This window comes from Gobius niger (genome assembly GCF_951799975.1).
Source record: "Gobius niger genome assembly, chromosome: 23".
NCBI lineage: Eukaryota > Metazoa > Chordata > Actinopteri > Gobiiformes > Gobiidae > Gobius > Gobius niger.
The window spans coordinates 14,395,714-14,415,731 of record NC_136874.1 but is presented as its reverse complement, the minus strand read 5'-3'; the positions used below and the strand labels follow the sequence as shown (position 1 = coordinate 14,415,731).

Below are 20,018 nucleotides of genomic sequence, written 5' to 3'. Positions count from 1 at the left end.
CCGTGCTTTCGCGAGGCCACTCCACAAAGCGGCTCTCTGGCCTTTGTTTTTCAGATTTTATGTGAGAATTAGCTTTTGTTTGTAACACTCGATTCCGTTGTATTTTAGAGGCAATCATGGGCGATGAATGGGAAGAAGACGTAAGTAAATTAAAAATGTAATATTAGCACCTGGTGTGCGCACAAATGAACTGCATCTGTTTGCACCTGTTCTTTCAGAAGACCACCTCAAGTACACCCTTTATTTCAAACCAGACAAATGAAGGTTGGATTATTTTGGAAGTTGTTTTGAGTTTTTTTATTATTTCACATTCTAACTTCTGTCTTTTTCCCCAGACACGCAGAAGGATTTTTGGAACAATAATAATAGTGACTCTGGAAGAGGTAAGTGAGTATCTGCTTTATTAATCAATGATGGACATAGTCATGGACATCTTTTCTTTTTTTCTTTTTTTCTTTAGGTCGTGGGGGCAGAGGAGGAAGGAGAGGAGGTTTCAAATCATTCAATGGTAATTGTACTTATTGTACTGATTATTTGCATGATAAATCTAGAGTGTGGTAAAGTAATCTTTGTCTTGAGTGAACAATTGTACAGTGTCCTGACAAATGGAGAAATTTCATTTATGATTTCTGCTTTTACTGACAGATCGAGATGAGAATGGAAATAACGAGGGTAAATCCCGACCTGTGGATGTGTTTTATAGATTATATTTTAATTTTATAGTTTTAAGTTCACTTCATTAATATGTGCCTGTTTGTTTCTCATGACCGTGACTGGAACAAAGGTGGAAGTGACCGTGGAGGTTTTCGGGGAAGAGGAGGCAGAGGTGACACAAATTTAACATTCAAATTTAACATGCAAATAGCTTAACTATCGGTTGATTATTTGAGTCATGGTAAACTTCTCTGACATTCAAGTATCCTTTTCCTCTTGATCAGGTCGAGGCCGTGGGTTTGGCAGAACAGACAGTGGAGAATTCAATGGTAAATAAATGCTAGGGTTAATTACAAAATCCTTAATTAACGTGTACGTCTCCGTTCACAGATGACAATGATGGCGGCTCTGATGGTGGCTTCAGAGGAGGAAGAGGAGGCCGCGGGGGACGAGGAGGCTTTGGCTCAGGTACTGTCCTCACCGGCTCTACTTGAGCACACACTCTGTGAACACAAACTTCATGCTTCTGTCTTAAAGGTGAACGAGGGGGCAGAGGTGGATTTGGAGGAGGTAAGTTGTTACTAAGTATTGTAGTTGGTGCTTGCAGGCGTAATCATAATAGTTTGTCCTTTTAGGATACAGAGGAAATGATGAAGAATCGTTTTCACGAGATGGTGAGTACTTTGATGTAAATTGACATAGCTTGGCATTAACTTGGTCAAATACTTTCCTCTGTAGGAGATGGCTCGAAGACGGGCGACACGGCCGACGGTGAAGAGAGTGAGTTATCCCACACTAGTCAAGTTAGTCCTGTAAACCATTTTTTACATTTCTTTATTCACAATTTGTAGGACCAAGGGTGACGTATATTCCTCCCAGCCTCCCTGAGGATGAGGACACTATTTTCTCTCAGTATAAAAGTGGGATAAACTTTGATAAATATGATGACATCGCGGTTGAGGTTGGCGGCACCAACCCCCCACAAGCGATCCTGGTGAGTTTAAAGGTTAAGTGGTGGCTCTTTATTCAAGGGTGATACTTTCTAAATGCTTTATAATATTATAAATATGTTTCAGACTTTTGAAGAAGCAGGACTGTGTGAATCTTTGAAGAAGAATGTGAGTAAAACGGGTTATGTGAAGCCCACACCTGTTCAGAAGCATGGAATCCCCATCATCTCAGCCGGCAGAGACCTGATGGCCTGTGCCCAGACCGGCTCTGGGAAAACAGTGAGTCAGTGAGAGGATTAATGTTTGAATGTTCTCAATCTAACTGACGTCCTCTTTGCCCAGGCGGCCTTTCTGCTGCCCATCCTGCAGCAGCTCATGGCAGACGGCGTTGCAGCAAGTCAGTTCAGTGAGCTTCAGGAGCCTGAGGCCATTATAGTGGCTCCCACTAGAGAGCTCATCAATCAGATCTATCTAGAGGCCAGGAAGTTTGCATATGGGTACGAGCACTTTGTATTACAAGGTCTTGTCAATGCTGTTGTATAGCAGTTAGGGTTTATTGAATACGGACATGCTGAAATGTACTTGTCTGTGCCTCCAGGACGTGTGTGCGGCCTGTAGTGGTGTATGGAGGAGTAAGTACTGGACACCAGATCAGAGATCTTTGCAGAGGATGTAATATTCTGTGTGGAACACCAGGAAGGCTGTTGGATGTGATCAACAGAGGGAAGGTAAAGTCGGTTCTACACCTGGCTTTCATTTCCTAATACATTTTACTCTAAGTTTGCTCATTTATGATTGTTGCTGCAGTTGTTGTGAGCTGGTGTGGTTTTTCAGGTGGGCCTGACAAAGCTGCGGTACCTTGTACTGGATGAAGCAGACAGAATGTTGGACATGGGCTTTGAGCCTGACATGCGGCGCCTGGTGGGCTCTCCGGGAATACCCTCCAAAGAACAGCGTCAGACCCTGATGTTCAGCGCCACATACCCAGAAGATATCCAGAAGTACTGTACATATGACAGCATTCTGTCTGTAGAGCTTTAAGTCAACTTATAGTGAGTGCGTGTGTTTGAAGGCTGGCCGCGGACTTCCTCAAAACAGATTACCTGTTCCTGGCTGTGGGAATTGTGGGTGGAGCTTGCACTGATGTACGGCAGGAGTTTGTGGAGGTCACAAAGTTTTCAAAAAGGGAAAAACTTCTAGACATTCTCAAGGAAACGGGTAATGACTCTATTTTACTCCTACGATACTCTATTCAAATACTCAACTTTGATTTTGATTTCAGGAACGGAGCGGACCATGGTGTTTGTGGAGACAAAGAGACAAGCAGATTTTATTGCTACCTTTTTGTGTCAGGAGAAAGTGGCCACCACCAGTATTCACGGGTGAGTACTTTTATACTGACCACTTTGGGACAATGTGGTGTCATGTGTATTTGTCTGCATTCAGAGACCGGGAGCAGCGGGAGCGAGAGCAGGCACTGGGAGACTTCCGCTCAGGGAAGTGTCCCGTCCTGGTGGCCACCTCAGTGGCTGCCCGAGGTCTGGACATTCCAGATGTCCAGCATGTGGTCAACTTTGACCTGCCCAACAACATTGATGAATATGTCCACCGCATTGGGAGGACAGGCCGCTGTGGGAACACTGGTCGAGCTGTGGCCTTCTATGATCCAGATAATGACAGTCAACTGGCCAGATCTCTCATCTCCATCCTTTCTAAGGTGTGCGTGTGCGTGTGTGTGTGTGTGTTGCGGTTAAACTGGTGCTCTTAGTGTCACTGTTACTCATGTTGTGTGTGTCCTCAGGCCCAGCAGGAGGTGCCAGCCTGGTTAGAGGAGACTGCCTTCAGTGGCCCTGGCTCTGGAGGACCTGCTATGAGGGGCTTTGGAGCAACTGACTCTCGAAAGGTATGGAGGACTGCTTTTAAAAAAATAATAATTTTAGCTTGTTGAATCATTGTTGACCCAGTCTCACTTCCAGGGTGCCCAGACCACGACCTTCCAGAACAATGGGCACGGTGGCGGCAGCCAACCCGCAGCGAATGCCACTGAGGACGACGAGGACTGGGGCTAGCTTCTTCACTCAATGTTTTATTGCTATTTCATATAAATTAAGCACTATCATCCTGTTCAGTTTGAAGGATGTTTTTCTACATGCTGTTACTGAAAACTCCATTTGTGGAAAGTTTTAGTTTTGTTTTGCGTTTTTATACAGTGCATTATGCATGTTTGATAAAACATGGCAAGTCAAGTATTTGTTTTCTGAGATGTGAAAAGTAAATCATCAATATTTGAAGCAAATCGTGTTTTCTGTTTAATTGCATGTACTGAAACTTGGGACATTCATATTGAGTAAAAAAAACAAAAACTTAACGTGTTATGCAGATATTTCTGTAAATTGAATAACTAAGTCATAGCTCTCAAACCATGTTTCCAGGAAGAGATAATTGAAATGTACATGTTTTTATGAATGTACATCACAAGCTGTTTAAATGTTTCCTTATTCACTTTGAATCAATGGGCATGATAAATGTTAGGGGGACAGACCTATTGGCTGCAGAGGTTAAACTGCAGGAAGTAATGCAGTAGAGCCTATTTTGTACGCAACTTCCGGAGATCCAACTTTTCGGGGGCGGGTCTTGGATAAAGCTGATACCTGATTGGTCGAGTCTCATCGCGGTTCCTGTTTTCGAAACGCTCGTCTGTTGTGTTTCAACCATGGCTAAAACAAGTTTCAACTGAGCTGCGATGTGACGAGGAGACAAACCTTGCTCGAAAAGCCACTCGTACCGCTTTGACCGCGTTCACTTCATCTATTGTGCAGGAATTACTGACACGAAGCTCAAGCGGCTTTAGCTTCGTGTCAGAGTCGGGAGATGTTTGCCCCGAGAGTCTCTGCCAAAAGTAAGGTAGGTCAACAATCAAAACCACTCCCAGCTCTGTGATCAAAACCTGCAGATCCACCACATGTATGACCGTCTTTGTGCTTGTTTAAGACGGTCACATCGGGCAGGCTAACGGGAGCAGTCAGGACCAGGTGATATCTTCGCTTACTGTCCAGGAACAAGTGACAGTTCTTATACTACGCACCACTGACTAAATGTGCTCATGTGTTGCAGAGGGACTCCAATATCTAGACCAGAGGCGGCATATTCACTGCACTCAGAAGATGCAGAGGCCCAGGTGTGTGAGACCAAGTCATATTCATTCAAACAACAAAGTAAGTATGGGACAAGTGGAAACAATAACAACATTAATGTCACTTCAGGTGGCCACTATTCACAAAGGGCTGGACCGATGCGCCGCTCTGCTCAGTGACATCCTCCACTGTGAAAGCCCAGGTACACAACACATTCATCACCAGTTTGTCCAGGACCATAGGCAGGTGCACTCTGTAACTATAGTGCCCTGACCCCTTTGTATTTGTGCTTTAGGGGCTGTCCCAAAGCAGGACTGGGCGATGAAGGATGGAGGGGCCAAATGTCGCCCCCACACTCCCATGGGGAAGAAGGCCATCCGGAGGTCCATCCCCAAATCAGGTCAAGATGTATTCAGTATTCAAATATATAATACATTGAAGAACTTGTTTGCCATGTCATTTCCCTCACCCATGCCCCCCTATGATTGATTTTATTTGTATATATTCCCGTTATTTTAGTTTCGAACCCTCGCAGCGCTCAGAAGGTCCGTAGAAAGTCCTGTACCAAATCCCCAGCTGCCGCCCCGCCGCGCAGCCCCGCCCCTCCACACTCCGGCGTGAGCCTCCACCCCCCCGTCAGGAAAGCGCACCTGCAGAAGACCCCATCCAAGCCGGCCAACCCGCGCATCCAGCCTCCCTGCCAGGCCGGACCGCCCGCTGCTCCGGACCGCCTGCCGGAGAGGGACCAGGGGCCAGGGGGAGTCCCGGAGTCGGAGGGCGACGCGAGAAGAGCGCGGGCTCTTCTGGGGGAGCTGAGGACGCTGATGGCCGGGCATGGTGAGATCTGTTGACTGCTTTGTGTTCACAGTGGATGCCAGAAAAGCATTATAGCACTGACATGATTTCATATCATTTGGAGGGAAACAGGCTAGTGACAATCAATCTCAAGTATTGGATTGAAAAGGTTTTGTTTTCAGATTTGCGCTGTTATTATTAAAACGATATGTTGTGGCGTCCTCATAGGAGCCTCTGCTCAGACGTACCTGTGTTTACTGGAGCAGACCGTGTCCACTACACTCGGTGCTGAAGCCGAAGCCGCCAAAACGCCGTCCGAGCAGCGGAGCACAGAAGAGCTGAAGACTCTACAGCTTCACAACGTCCAACTACAGAAGTAACACATTGAGTTTGATTTCATTTGAACTTGCCGTGGGCCTGCTCTGATCCACTGTGTGTGTTTGTGTGTGTGTCCCCCAGGCAGGTCATGGCGTTACAGCAGCAAATTCAGGACCAGGAAGCAACACAGCAGCTCCTGAACTCACAGGGTACAGCTCAGCATCCACTGTCATTGCAAGCTGTGATTTGCCTTCATTAAAAACGACCTTCTGCTTGCGATCAGTGTCGAGTTTGCAGGGGCAGCTCAGTGCGGCTGAGGAAGAGCTGACTCGGGTCCAGGAGACGAATATCAGCCTTAAATCGGGTATGTGAGCAGAGCGGGTGCCTTCCTGTTGTGTAGTAGCTGTTATAATGAGTATTCAAAGGAGATTATTGTGTGTAGAGCTGGAGAGCACCAGGGCCCGGCTGAGGGTCACTCTCCAGGACAAGTTCAAACTGGAGGGGACGCTTCAGGAGAAACGGCAAGAGATCGAGGGACTCCACAGGTATCAGCAAATTAGCATGGGCAAAGTGTGTTGATGATAGCTTTAGATAATATGCTCTATATTTCTCAAAAGGCTCTCAAGTGAAAAGTAGAAGTTGTCCGCAAGCTTTCTCTCATTTAAAAGCCTTATAAGGAACATTTGTGACTTTTTTTCTGCTCTCCATCCTTTAGAATAATTGACAGTTGCAGTTCATCCACTCCCACGCCTGACAATCTGCCAGCGAGTCCACCAGGGGCCGCCAGAGAGCACATCACCCAGTACCTCCTGTCACTGGAGCAGAGCCGACTGACCCGACCCCTCTCCCCATCGCTCCAGGCCCCGGGACCTCACCGGGGGACACACCAGAGGCCCGAGCGGGACGTGGAGTCCGTGATCAGTGACTGGAGCGTCCAGTCGGAGTCCAGCTTCAACACGCGCGACGAGGCTGCGTTCAGGGACGGGCTGGCGGCTCTGGACGCCAGCATCGCCAGTCTCCAACAGACGCTCAAAATGGACTTGGTCAAAACGTAACAGGAGATTTTTATTAGATTTTTAATGCGATTGACTTGCTGCGATACTCAAATCATGGTTTATGTGTGTGCAAATGTATGATTAATAAATGTATATCAAATATTTTCTGATATTTACATTTTTTACAGAGTTATTGGTGGTAGATCAGTAGGACCTCATGGACTTGATGGGCATTAAGTCATTAAATGAATGCCAAAATGAAGGGCTTAAAAGTCATTAATCTGAAATTGAATGGAAATTTCTTAGAAAATATATTTTCTTTCCCCTAGGAACAGAATCCACTCAATGACATTACTAATCTACTTTTACATTAGTCACAAACACTATGGTCTAGTTCTAACTAATTCAGCTGCAGTTCTGAGTTCCATTGTGTCCAATTTAGTTTTGAAATTCAAAATTTCTCCTCATTCCTCAGATTGACTGTTTACAAATCTTACAAAATGAAATATTCCAAGTTTTTTTTTGCATTTATGGTATTTAGGCATTAAAATGGCACTAAAAAGCATTCAATGACTAAATTACAGTCTGTGCACTAAGTAATTACAACTCTTTAAATTGCATTTTTAATTCTGTTCTGAAGTGCTGAATTTGAGCACATAATGGTTATAGACTTTTTTTAGTGTGTTTAGAAAATACAATACCACATCTTATCAAATTCTGTTTATTTGGTGAGAAGAACGTCACTTTTAGAAATGGTCAATAATACTGAGGCGCTTAATACAAACCGTACAAACATTTAGCAAAATTCAGAATATAAAAGTGATACTTTGGCTTCCAGGCCTCATCAGCACCTGACAATCAAATACAAAACTACCACAAAGAACAACTACAGCTGATCATTTTCAGCTTGTCGCTACAAAACGAGTCCCTCGCTAATGCCAAAGCTTTCTATAGTGCAAACATTTACAGACATGCTAACCATAACAATACAGCTGCTGCAGAACAGTCAGAAGTTGTAAAAATGAGTACAAAATATTCGGCAGATCGACAAAAGACGGCACATTTGAAAATAAGCCACACTTTGTTTCCCTTGCAGAAAAATTGCATGTTAAATACAGTACAGTTTGAAAAGTGCTTGGGGAGGAATCCGATTTAAAAATGCTCTCAGAATCTGGAATAACAAACATTTTAAAACATTCATATGGACGAATTATTTTGAGTCAATCCCACTGGAAACGGACTGTCCTTAAAATTCCCCGAAGGCATCCTCACTTTCTATAGCACATAGCTTATTAGCATAAATCAATTCTGTTGCCATTGTGTGTATTAAAGGCCCTGTACGAGATTTGTTTTTTTATAGTAAAAGAATGAAATCTGGTGAGTCCTCTAGTATGTTTTAAAAGCAGACATTCGTGAGGGAAAAAACCCCTGTATATTAAGCATTTTATCGACCATGAACGTGCAGGCTAGTTGTTAGCATTACCACAACAGAAAAGCTCCACTTCGCCTTTTCATTCATCAACGGGTATAGGGCTTTTAAGGATCTAAGATAGATTCTTATTTTATCAGCTGCAATAAAGTAATGATCATTTCATAGGCAAGTAGATTGTTCTCACAGTAACCAGGTCTCAGGTTTTATTCCCAAACACCAGCTGTATGACCTCTTGCCATTGATCATTACAATATGTGATGGGACTAGCTTATATCCTTGTCCTGAACTCCTCAAACATACTCTTAGACGGTTTGTTGTGAAAAATGTAACTCCAGAAGAAGGCTAACTGCTAATGTGATATATCAACGTAAGCTAATGACATATCAACATAAGCTAATGTGATACATCAACGTAAGCTAATGTGATATATCAACGTAAGCTAATACGAGATATCGACGTGAGCCAATATGAGATATCAACTTAAGCTAATACGAGATATCATCGTAAGCTAATGTGAGATATCAACGTAAGCTAATGACATATCAGCTTAAGCTAACATGACATATCAACGTAAGCTAACATGACATATCAACGTAAGCTAACATGACATATCAACGTAAGCTAATATGAGATATCAAGGTAAGCTAAAGACATATCAACGTAAGCTAATGTGATGCATCAACGTAAGCTAATGTGAGATATCAAGGTAAGCTAAAGACATATCAACTTAAGCTAACATGACATATCAACGTAAGCTAACATGACATATCAACGTAAGCTAACATGACATATCAATGTAAGCTAATATGAGATATCAACGTAAGCTAATGTGATGCATCAACGTAAGCTAATGTGAGATATCAACGTAAGCTAATGACATATCAACTTAAGCTAAAGACATATCAACTTAAGCTAACATGACATATCAACATAAGCTAATGTGATATATCAACTTAAGCTAAAGACATATCAACTTAAGCTAACATGACATATCAACGTAAGCTAATATGAGATATCAACGTAAGCTAACATGACATATCAACGTAAGCTAATATAACATATCAACATAAGCTAATACGAGATATCAACGTGAGCTAATATAACATATCAACTTAAGCTAATATGAGATATCAACGTACGCTAATATATCAACTTAAGCTAATGTGAGATATCAACGTAAGCTAATATATCAACGTAAGCTAATATATCAACGTATGCCAATATGACAGATCAACAAAAGGTAATATGATAAATCAACGCAAAGAAAGTGAAATCATTTAGTCTCTGGTTTCCTCTTAAAACATTTACTCTAGTGAGCTAAATGTATGCAGATTGTGCCAGTTTGTAACTAAACAAACAAACAAAAAAAGATGATTGAAAAAGGCTAAAGCTAATGGTACCAAAAAACCCCACCCCCTAACTCTTAGATGTTTTACTTTGTCACGTGGTCATGGCCGTGTGATCCGTCAGGTCCTCGGCGGTGTCCCCCAGGCCGTGGTAGTGTCCGTACAGCAGCTCGGCCCCCTCTACTCCCACCACCCCCCAGTGCACCAGCCTGTCCGCCCCGCTGCTGTCGGGGCTGCTGCTGAGGTGCAGGGAGCCGCACCTCTCGGCTCCGTCCTGACAGGGCTGGGGGCCGGTCGGAGTGAGCTTATTGTGGTGGTCGAGGTGGAGGATTTGGTGAGCGTCGGGAGCAAAGGCAGCCATCTCTTCTGCGGGTTGAGGAGAGAAGAGACATTGATAGGGCGATAGAAAATGATAATAACATGGGCATAAAATAAAAGGGTCATATAAAGTAGACCTCTGTATCAAATGTTTGTGTTGCTCTCTACTGTCCTGGTAGAATTTTGGACCACAATAGAGTCCTGAGACCACTTTCCTTAATCAATCAATGTGAAAGTATTCTAAAAGTATTAAAAGTATTCAGAATACAGTACTCTGATTAGACAAAGTAATGGAATATGTTACAAAATACATTTTAATGGAAGTATTCAGTATTCAGTAACTAAATACAATTTCAAAGTATCTCCCCAACACTGTGTATCATACAGTACTTCGTGCTTACCGTCCACCTTTGGCTTCTTCTTCTGGCCGTTCTCGTGCCCGTTGAGCAGTCTCTTCCTGCTGCCCTGGCTCTGAGCACAGGGGGCGCCGTGGAGCTGCTGCAGGTTGGAGATGAGGAGGAAACAGTCGTGGAAGCCTTTAGCATGAGCCAGGTCAGCCGCCGTCTGTCCACGGGCGTTCCTCACACTGCGAGATGAAAGGTTTCACATTAGGACGTAGGGCAGCTCTGAGAAAGACTGTTCCCTAGAGCTGACAAAATGCACGCCTTAGCAAGAGGTCGACTGATCTATCGGCCCGGCTGATATCTCCGGAACTGACAGTCAGAGCTTTAATATGAGCCCTCCCACAACCTCGAAAATCAGTCACAGGTTTGTACACGTCAGATATTTTTATTTGGCAGACTTTTGCTTTTAATTTCAGAACCATAAGAGATAGAGATTTACCGATTTATATTGGCCGTGCATTTCGGCATCTGCCAATAAAAATCCCATCGGCCTTAGAATAACCCATATTGGTCAACCTCTAGTCTTACCACCACATCGGTGCGACTTCATAAGAATAAAAAAAAGATTGTGACTTCTGTTGGCTCAATAGCTCATGAGTTCAAAATGTGCCTTTAAATGAAAGCACCTGTTTAGAGATACAAAACACTGACAAGCCCAATACAAAACATCAGTCCTGACTAAAAGTACATGTGTCTGATGTGTTCAGTTTCCGAGGGCTCCACCAGAGGGTTTGTCAGTAAAAGCGTACGTACTGCGGTTGAGCTCCGGCGATGAGCAGCACTTGGATACACTCCAGGCTGCCGGTGCGAGCCGCCTTGTGGATGGGAGCCTCACCGGTCAGGTCCTGGAAACATGGGTACAAGTTCAACAGCAGCACAACTTCCAGAGCTGTTGAATATAAGCCCTTTTCCCACACAAACTTTACAAAATTTAAAAACAAAATTAGATTCATGACCAAAACAAGGCTACCCATTGAACTAAATTAGGACTGAAAAGCTTTTCACATATTTAAGCTACTATGCATTTTTGTTGAAAAGCGTGTTGGCAAAAAGTGTGTCAATCTCAGTCAGATGGAAGAGCCTCAGTGATTTTGCGACATGGATATTAGGCACCATTTAAACTTAACCACAACACTCCTCGTCATAAAAAAATATATTTTTAGTCCTTGGGGTTCAATTGACAGCTCAACAGGAAATCAGGAAAACAGCAGGAAGTGTCATAATTCGGAAAACTATTTAATCAATTCTTGGTCGTTGTGGTAGTTTTCACATCCCAGGCTGGTGTTGCGCTCTGGGGCAGGGCCTATTGATTCATTTGATTAGATGCAAAAGTAAAATTCACTACAGCCTGACTAGTGTAGTCGTGCCAGCTCGTCTAAAATGAAGTGGTCTAATGCCATCTTTAGCAAATGTATTTACTCACCTGCCTGTTGATGTCAGCTCCGGCCTGCGTGAGCCACACCACACAGTGAGAGTGCCCCCCGAAAGCAGCGATGTGAGCCGGGGTCTGGTCGAAGCGGCTGCTGCCCGTGTTCACCTCAGAACCCATTTGCACCAGGAGGATTACGCACTCCAGCTGGGAAAACAACGCAATACATGTTATAATATAAGAATATGCTACGAATATTTGCAATTTTTGTGTGGAATTGACTCTGTGCAGAACTTCAAATCATAACAACGCCGGCCCAAGAAGCGACTTCCTGTTTTGATCCAGCACACCAAAATAAAAGCACACAGCTCGTCTCATCGATTAGTTCAGCAGGTACTTAAGAATATAATCAAAAACTGGGCCTAAAATATGATGAGCATCGGATCCATAATGAATTTGACATCTCTGAGTGCTTTGACCAAAAAAGTAAACTTGGCCATGATCTGCTCAACTTCATGACAGCCAAGGATGACTTCTACACGGGTTTCATCCCAGAAACACATAACGCCATCTTGGATCTCCTCAAAAACAAGTGCAGCAAGACCGTGTTCAACAGCACCCTGGACTGCATCCTTGTCCACGCATGAGGGAAACAAGGATGTACAAATAGGATCACTCAGTAGCATTTACGGCTTTTTAAAGGGTTTTCTAGCAACACAACTTTATACAGTAGAAGTAGCACTTTTTATCCAACCAGCAAATGCAAACAAATATATTTGATTTAGAACGGCGTGCTAGAAAATGTTTACATTCATCAGTCTACTAAGTACGGATACACAATATAATGTGTGTTTTCTTCTCAATTGGAAATTTCTTTTGTAATAACATAAAGACTGGTGGTTTGAACCCAAAAAAAAAAAAAAAAAAAAAAAAGAATATAATTAAATACACACAGAAAGAAAGCTTAACTAATGAACTGCTGAACTAATGAATAAGATGCTGCTTTTATTTTGGTGTGCCGGATCGAAACAGGAAGTCACTTTTTTTGGAAAGGAGGAACACAAAGAAGAAAAATACAGCAGGATGATGAGTTCTTATAACATATATGTAAAGCAACGATTTTCCAAAACCAGCTGTTTTAAACTGTCTTTTGTTATTTTCCCACATCAATTCCTGATCATCTTAGGCCTACAAGCTCCAAGCACCTTTGGTTGTTGTTGTACTTTTAATCGTCTATTGCCATTGAATGTGAGCTGTTGTGGTGATAAGTGCCAAGACAAATTTCCCTCAGGGGACAATAAAGTTTATTCTACTCAAATCCATCCTCCCTGTGTCAAGATGCGTTTACTCAAGGTGCTTTGTTTCTCCCTTTAAATCCCAAATGACATAAATGTATTGAAACCATAAACTATATATGACCTCAAATTTACAAACAAGTTTTAAATCACGGCTTCCGGGTTCTACTTCAGCTCGCGCGAGCCCATTGGCTACACTGCAGCCAATACAAACACTAGAATTTTTCTTTCAATGAACTGTACACTAGATTATTTCCTATTTACAGTAACGTTCAGCGTGTCTTTCAAAAGTAAATAGACAATAAAACGCCACCACGTCGGAGCTTTTAGGGCTAGATTCTAACAATGAACTTTACATCCATGACTTCCTGACCTACATTATAATGCGCACACCAGACGGCATGGTTTTTCCACCGGACTTTTATTGTGTATTGACTGTAGCCCGTAGTCAAAATCGCTTAAATCATTTAGAATTAGTTTATAGAAGATCATGAACTTACCTGTCCATAGTGAGCAGCCCAGTGCAGGGGAGTCCATCCGTAGCGGGAGTCCTCGGCGCTCAGGTGGCCGTGGTCCGAGCGATCCGACAGCCGCTGGAGCAGAGCGAGCAACCCGGGCACATCCCCATCCCGACAGGCGCGGTGCAGGGGGAACCGCTCGATGAACGCCTCTTCGCTGCAGAACTCCAAATCAGACCCCAGAGACATAATGAAAGTTCCACAAAAGTCCCACTCCGAAGTGACCCCCGTTCACATCAAACATCGGAGTCCCAACTGATGGGGGCTCAAGTTTAGCCACAATGAAAGCTTCACGTAGCCGGTTGGATACAAAACGCGGAGTGGACGTAGTGGAATTGGCGCTTCGCTGTCGCTGCTACCTGGTCAAAGGGAACAGCCAATCCGCGTGGAGCGTTCTGGCGGGAGCTAAAGCCCGGGCCGGTGTCCAGACAAGTTCTGCGTCCCTATCAGATTGGTTTTGTTGTATTCATATCTCCCTAGTAATTTTATCGTAAGAGGTATTTGTTATAGGAACTACTCCCTACAACGAAGAATTGTTTTTTGCCTTTTTATTTTTATTTTCTAAGCACTTCAAACAAATGTGTGTTTTTTATGCAGTGGTGGGTTAGACAGGGAAGCACATTTTGTCATAACACCATAGTGCATTACACTGGGGGTCAGAAGCCGAAGGCCAAGTCAAAAGGGGTTTTAACCAATTATTATCACCGATTCTCTGAATGATTAAATACAGATATACAATAAACTTATATTTTTAAGACTTGTTAGACACACAAGTATATTTTCACCATGTTGGGCGGAAAATCTATCAATGGTACCGACGCCAAGGTAAGGATGTAATGATGCTGAGTGCATTACTTTTTGTACATTATTTGCTTCTTTTTTGAAAAACGCTTTATCAGATCAATAGTCATGCATAACTATCATAAACAACGTCTCAAATTTACGTTTTGTGCAACGTGCTAGCTTACAATGCTAGTTGTATGATCAAAATCATTTTCATTATTCAAATGTTAGTTCATTATTATTTTATTACTATGCATTGGGCACAATCATGAGCAATCATGAGAGGATTATGTCTTCAAAACTGCAAAGTATTCTGGGAAAAGAGATACATAATAAACCAATGGAGATTTTACAATGTGTAGTGCTGGATTTATTGTTCACATGAAAACAGTAAGTCACTACAGTGTGTTAGGTGTATTTCCTATAATGACCTGCTTCCAGATTGACTTCTTTGTTTTTTCTACTTTTGGTGATATCAATCAATGGACAATGTTTGTTAGTTCCCCCCAAAATGACAGATTTCTATGGTAACATTCGATTTATACCACTTCAATCAACAACAATAGATACATTTTTTTCTGAAACTTTTTCCTATGTACAGTAATACTTATCTCATATATTCAACAGCTTGTAAATATCTTATCTGTAAATAGTTTTGAACCAGCCATTGTTTTGTCTTGCAGGACTGCTTTGTCAGAGTGAGGAAGCGGGAGCTGGACAAACTGACCACAGAAGTGATGCAGTTGAGAGAGTTTCTTCCCAGGGTCCTCAACGGGGAGCTCCTGGAAATGCTGAACAAAGCTAAAGCCGCTCAGACAAGTGAAATACACATTTATAGGGTTGTCTGCTGTAGGTCCTTTCTGTACTGTGGTTTGTTTGTGCTCAGTGAGTGCCATGAAAGAGCAGATGGCTCAAGAGCAGGAGAGGCTGAGGCAGGACTGTGCACACCTGCAATGTCGACTCGAGGCTTCACAGGCTGAGTGTCAGAAGGAGAGAGAGGTCAGAGGCTTTCTTTTTCACATGAATATCCAGTACATAGTCTACTTTAATAGTTTAAGTCTCGGAACAACAGGTCAATAAGAGTGCAAAATGTAAGAAACAGGGCCACACAACTCCTACAATGTGACATGGGACATACTGGATGTGCTGTGTGCAGGAGAAGCTGCTGTTGCGGGAGCAGCTGTGGCAGAGCGGCGCTGAGCTGCAGCAGCAGGCAGACTTCTGCTCCGGCCTGGGCTCGGCCACCTGCAGCCTGCTGTGGAGCTGCTCCGCTCGGGAGGACACCATCATGGTCTGGCTGGCCGATGTGAGCTCACGTGCTGTCCACTCACAGTCACAGACTTAGACGTCGATCACTTGAAAGAAAGTGTCATACCATAACTTAAAAAGTAAACATTAAAAAGTAAGCAAACAAACCTACACTTAATGCATTACTAATTACTAAGGCATGTGTAAAATGATCTCAAATACAATGGATGCCCTTGAGTACCACCCCAAAAGACCTAGTTTGAGAACCCGTGAGCTTTGCCCTCCAGTGATGTCATCTGAAAACTGTAGATTGTGACTGTTTGTTGCGTCCACAGCAGTGGAAGCTGCAGTCCTTTGTGGTAGTCGCTGCTCAGACGCTGGAGAGCTTTGTCCGCTCTCTTGATGAAGACGTCAAAGTTCAGACTGAAGACCCAAACTCGCAGGAACACAAGTTTGTGCTGGCGCTGGCTGGAACTATCACCAGTGAGTCAGAGCAGTATGACGACAACTCAGCGTCCACAAATGTGACACTCCTGTGCAGCGATGTTTCATACTTGTGAGCGTGTGAGCCAAATGTAACACTTTTTATTTGTTTTATTACAATGAATCAGATATCGCAGCTGTAACCAATGGGCGGGACTACCTGGCCACTTCTGCTCATGTGCTGCTGGACACTCTCATCCGAATGCTGGAGCTGATGAAGCCAGGAGCGTTTCCCAAACTCAAAGTGTAGGTGCCACAGCGTATGACTGGTGTAATCTACATTAGTGGAGTCCGGGGCCTCATTTTTCTTACAGTTTTCATAGAAATTCAAGAAGAAAGGCATTACTTGGGGGGGCCATGTGGTACTTTTGGAAGTGTGGAAGTGTGGGCGACCATAACACTCTTAACTTTGGAAATGTTATATTACTCAATAGGATTATATTTGCTAGTATTCAATGCAAATTCTGAAAAAAACAAAACAATAATAGTATCCATACATTTAAGCTCAATGTTATTAACTGTTAAGTATTTGCACAGGCTGATGCTGATGGCTCTGTACAACGTGAGCATCAGTGTGAAGGGACTAAAGTACATGATAAAGAGCCCAGGACTGCTGTCGGTTACATGGAACCTCCTGGAGGGTAAGAAGCACCACGCTCCGGCCTAGATGTGTTGATGCTTAACGCTCAGATTGCCTCCCTGGACTCTCTCTGATCATTCGATACAGTAATTGTAGTTCCACTCTGGTGTCTGACTCTGCCCTCTTGTGGCTCAGAGCGGGACTGGGAGGTGTGCCTGCACTCCCTGCGCCTGCTCCAGTCCCTGGTTCTGGAGGACGAGGCTGTGCTGCTGCTGGGGCCCGCGGTGGTGGACCCCGAGCTGGAGGAGCGCGTGAGGAGGCTGAGTTCCAGCGCGCAGCCCGGCCTGAGGGCGGCCGCGGAGCAGACCCTGGAGGACCTACGCGCACTACAGAAAGTATACCTTTCTATTAAACTTATAGAAATACAGTTGTACATTTGAATTCTAAAGCGATTACCCATTTCCATTGATATCACACAGATATATGTTGAAAATGATTGTCTCAGTGCTCTATGCATGACCAAGATGAGAAGATATATTTATAAAACTTGAAAGTAATACTAAAACTCTGGTCTAATACTGTAGCTGCGTATGTTACTGAAGCTAGTACTATCATTATTATTACTTGTACTTTTGTGGTCACTTCAAAGAAAGAAACACACCATTGCGTTGCATACCTTTTTGGTTCACTTACTACTTACAGCTAACTTAAAGGCACACTGCGTAACATTTTGGACTATACTGTACCATCAACACAAAACATGCTCTCAATGACCAGCTCGACACAGAAAATGCCATTTTTGCGGTGGATAATTAAAGAATGGATCTGGATGATGGCCTAACCCGTTTAACTCTCAATTCTGCTGACCTTAGTCGACGTCTCCATGGAAACGAGCCGGAGATGCACCCACTCCTGGTAAAGTTACAGTCATGTTTTAGCAGAGGTGAGCCGCTCAGAGCAAAAGCACATGTTTGTTTGAGGTATTTTTCAATGGTGAAGATATCTATCATAAATGCTTGTAGTTAAGTTTTGTTTTTTTGGGTGAAATCTTACGCGGTGTGGCTTTAAGCTGAACTTTACCCAACATCTACACCCACGCTACTTCATTTAGATGTCTGCTACGCACTTCCATTGTTACTACGACCATAATCCATTCAGCGTCAAAGTCAGAAGTGCTCTTAACCTGACTTTAAGTAAAGTATTGTGTCTAAAATGTTGAGTTATCCTAATTTTCTCTAAATAAATGAATTGTTCTCTTTCATCTTGTGTTCCAGAGTCAAGGTTCGAAAGCCTCCAAGCATTAAGAAAATATCTTCAGACCTTTCTCAGCTTACTGCCAACCAACAACTTTTCCCCCCAAATTGTTCTTCTATGTTACTCATCAAGCTGTTAATACATTTTAAATAAGAATCAGTTCACACAAAGCTGTTTTCATGAGTGAATATCTTTTAATATTTATTTCTAGATTTCAAAGTCATGGCACTGGTTATGAACAGGACAAGGCTAGATTATAGAATACAGTGGTAGTAGTGAGGGTGCAAATGATTGAGATTAGACATTTGACAATGACGTAAAAACTATTTGCAAACCCAATGTTAGGTTCTATCTGATGCTTTCAAAAAACATCTACTTGCCCCTCACTGTATCCAGTTTTAATGTAGAGTTATGGGAACATAGATATAATAAACTAGAAGAAAAGTAGAGGGGAAAAAACACAGATTGTGGGCAGCCATCCTGGGGCAGTAAAGGCTTTTAGGAAGATGGGGTGGCGTTGGTCTTGTCGTCACGGGTAACGGGGATGCTGCGCTCGCCACGCCCGGCCTCGTTGCCCCCGTTGACCTTGGGCCCGCACAGGGTCAGCATGCCGTTGGCCGACAGGCAGCAGGTGATGGCTGATTGGTCCACGTTGGAGGGGAGACGGTACCGGCGGTGGAACTCGCGGGAGACAAAACCATGGTCATCCTGTGAATGGCAAAAATAAGGTAACCCGTTCAGAGCTAGACTGATATTACTTTGCGAATAACATAAGCACTGCAATATCAATCCGGAATAGCTCCTGGTTAAATCGATTGGAAAGAGGATGGACTTTCAGCAGAGAACTTGATGCTGATTGGCTCAAGCGCACCTCGTTTTAGCCAATCACAGCTAAGTCTACAAACAACAACAAAAAAAAACCTTTATATTTGGTACTGAGACATCTTATGTGTGTTTATAGTCTAAACTTGATGTGTTGCAGCACATTTTTTTCATGTTGTTGATAAGTTAATAAAGTGCTGGTTGTTTGTCAGCAAAAGTAACACCCGCCTCGTTCTTCATCCATCAGGTCAACTTCGACTCCTGGTGACCAAATCGATTAGATATCTTCATCTCGTGCTATCTCTTGCTAAGGCTGCACGATTTTGCGTTTGCAATGCGTTTGATGTTTTAGAATCAGGCACGTTTCACTATCTGGAGAATTACATTAGAGGTACGGGTTGATCTGATATCTGATATAAAGTTATTTGCCCAGGACGAATGTTACAGCCAGCCAATCAGCCTTACCCTAACCCTAACATCGGTCCTGGGCAAACAACTTTAACATCAGCCCTGGACTCTTAATTACTTGGTAATATTAGATCCACCAGAGGTAAGACGCAAACATGAAACTAACACAAAAATCAATTCAGATCTGCCTTGCTACATATTAATTGATACCATCTTTTAATCAACTGCATATATGATTATTCTGGCTGTTTAATTTAATTCATTTGTAAACCAATTGTACATTTCCTAATCATTTTTCCTCGTAATTTTGTTTAATTTCCCTACGGGGACAATAATACTGTTACTTAATTACAAAGCTACAACTTTGAATGACTGCAAAGCCTGTATACATCATCTATATTGCGTACATATTTGCCGTGTTCATGTCCCGGTGTTCTGACCTGTCGCTCCCCGTGTTTGCCCTGGATCTCCACATAGTCATCGGTCACTCTCACGTTGAGCTCGTCCGGAGAGAAGTGCTTCACGTCCAGGTAGACGGTGAACCTGTCCCTGTCGGACCTCACCTGGAACGCACACGTCACATGAAAATGATACAACAATGACCGACGGGAATGGTAAACAAAGCACGGTTTTGGTTGTAGTTTTTCATTCCCTTTGGTAATCAATGAAGATTTCTATGTGTTGATTCTAGGTGAAGTGTGTTCTGTGTTACCTCGGAGACCCCGGAGTTGTTAAAGTCCCAGTAGTTGCGGAACAGCGACTGCTTGTAGTAGGGGCTGATGGTGGAGGGAGCGTAGGGGAAGATGTCGTGGTCAAAAAGCCCCTCTCCGAAGAACTGGTCGAAGAGGCGAGCGGGATACGCCGAGCCCAGGGCGCGTCTGAACCACGGGTGCTGGATGGAGATGTCCATGG

General features: G+C 43.4%; 5 protein-coding genes across 5 annotated transcripts; 3 read left to right on the top strand and 2 right to left on the bottom strand.

Moving 5' to 3' along the window:
* Positions 1-744: 744 nt before the first annotated feature.
* On the top strand, positions 745-3,716 carry ddx4 (DEAD (Asp-Glu-Ala-Asp) box polypeptide 4; the record flags this gene model as incomplete). The annotated part of the gene is made up of 15 exons (XM_079581754.1): positions 745-826; positions 939-983; positions 1,045-1,122; positions 1,192-1,224; positions 1,290-1,328; positions 1,506-1,648; positions 1,731-1,883; positions 1,947-2,101; positions 2,203-2,332; positions 2,439-2,605; positions 2,677-2,822; positions 2,887-2,986; positions 3,051-3,321; positions 3,406-3,507; positions 3,581-3,716. 15 exons carry the CDS (start codon positions 745-747, stop codon positions 3,671-3,673), a joined length of 1,737 nt encoding a protein of 578 aa, XP_079437880.1. The 3' UTR covers positions 3,674-3,716.
* Positions 3,717-4,707: 991 nt separating this feature from the next.
* Positions 4,708-6,961, top strand: ccdc14 (coiled-coil domain containing 14; the record flags this gene model as incomplete). The annotated part of the gene is made up of 9 exons (XM_079581753.1): positions 4,708-4,782; positions 4,868-4,940; positions 5,034-5,138; positions 5,258-5,575; positions 5,762-5,909; positions 5,993-6,060; positions 6,135-6,215; positions 6,294-6,396; positions 6,567-6,961. 9 exons carry the CDS (start codon positions 4,708-4,710, stop codon positions 6,904-6,906), a joined length of 1,311 nt encoding a protein of 436 aa, XP_079437879.1. The 3' UTR covers positions 6,907-6,961.
* A 2,757-nt stretch (positions 6,962-9,718) lies between these two features.
* On the bottom strand, positions 9,719-13,814 carry ankrd10a (ankyrin repeat domain 10a; the record flags this gene model as incomplete). The annotated part of the gene is made up of 5 exons (XM_079581752.1): positions 13,511-13,814; positions 11,770-11,922; positions 11,100-11,191; positions 10,344-10,528; positions 9,719-9,990 (listed from the first exon to the last, which is right to left on the bottom strand). Exons 1-5 carry the CDS (start codon positions 13,715-13,717, stop codon positions 9,719-9,721), a joined length of 909 nt encoding a protein of 302 aa, XP_079437878.1. The 5' UTR covers positions 13,718-13,814.
* A 500-nt stretch (positions 13,815-14,314) lies between these two features.
* hsf2bp (heat shock transcription factor 2 binding protein) lies at positions 14,315-17,926 on the top strand (the record flags this gene model as incomplete). Its single annotated transcript, XM_079581751.1, has 9 exons — positions 14,315-14,353; positions 14,995-15,130; positions 15,198-15,310; positions 15,468-15,617; positions 15,898-16,042; positions 16,171-16,288; positions 16,580-16,683; positions 16,818-17,017; positions 17,897-17,926. The coding sequence occupies 9 exons, from the start codon at positions 14,315-14,317 to the stop codon at positions 17,924-17,926; spliced, it is 1,035 nt and encodes a 344-aa protein (XP_079437877.1).
* Positions 17,927-18,260: 334 nt separating this feature from the next.
* Positions 18,261-20,018, bottom strand: cryaa (crystallin, alpha A). Its single transcript, XM_079581959.1, has 3 exons — positions 19,819-20,018; positions 19,547-19,669; positions 18,261-18,584 (listed from the first exon to the last, which is right to left on the bottom strand). The coding sequence occupies exons 1-3, from the start codon at positions 20,014-20,016 to the stop codon at positions 18,375-18,377; spliced, it is 531 nt and encodes a 176-aa protein (XP_079438085.1). The 5' UTR covers positions 20,017-20,018; the 3' UTR covers positions 18,261-18,374.

Excerpts from the sequence above, each read along its gene's own strand:
- cryaa (XM_079581959.1), bottom strand. The coding sequence starts at position 20,016 with ATGGACATCTCCATCCAGCACCCGTGGTTCAGACGCGCCCTGGGCTCG. Across the intron at positions 19,670-19,818 it reads ACAACTCCGGGGTCTCCGAG|GTGAGGTCCGACAGGGACAG; the intron begins GTAACACAGAAC and ends TGTGCGTTCCAG. Across the intron at positions 18,585-19,546 it reads GCAAACACGGGGAGCGACAG|GATGACCATGGTTTTGTCTC; the intron begins GTCAGAACACCG and ends TGCCATTCACAG.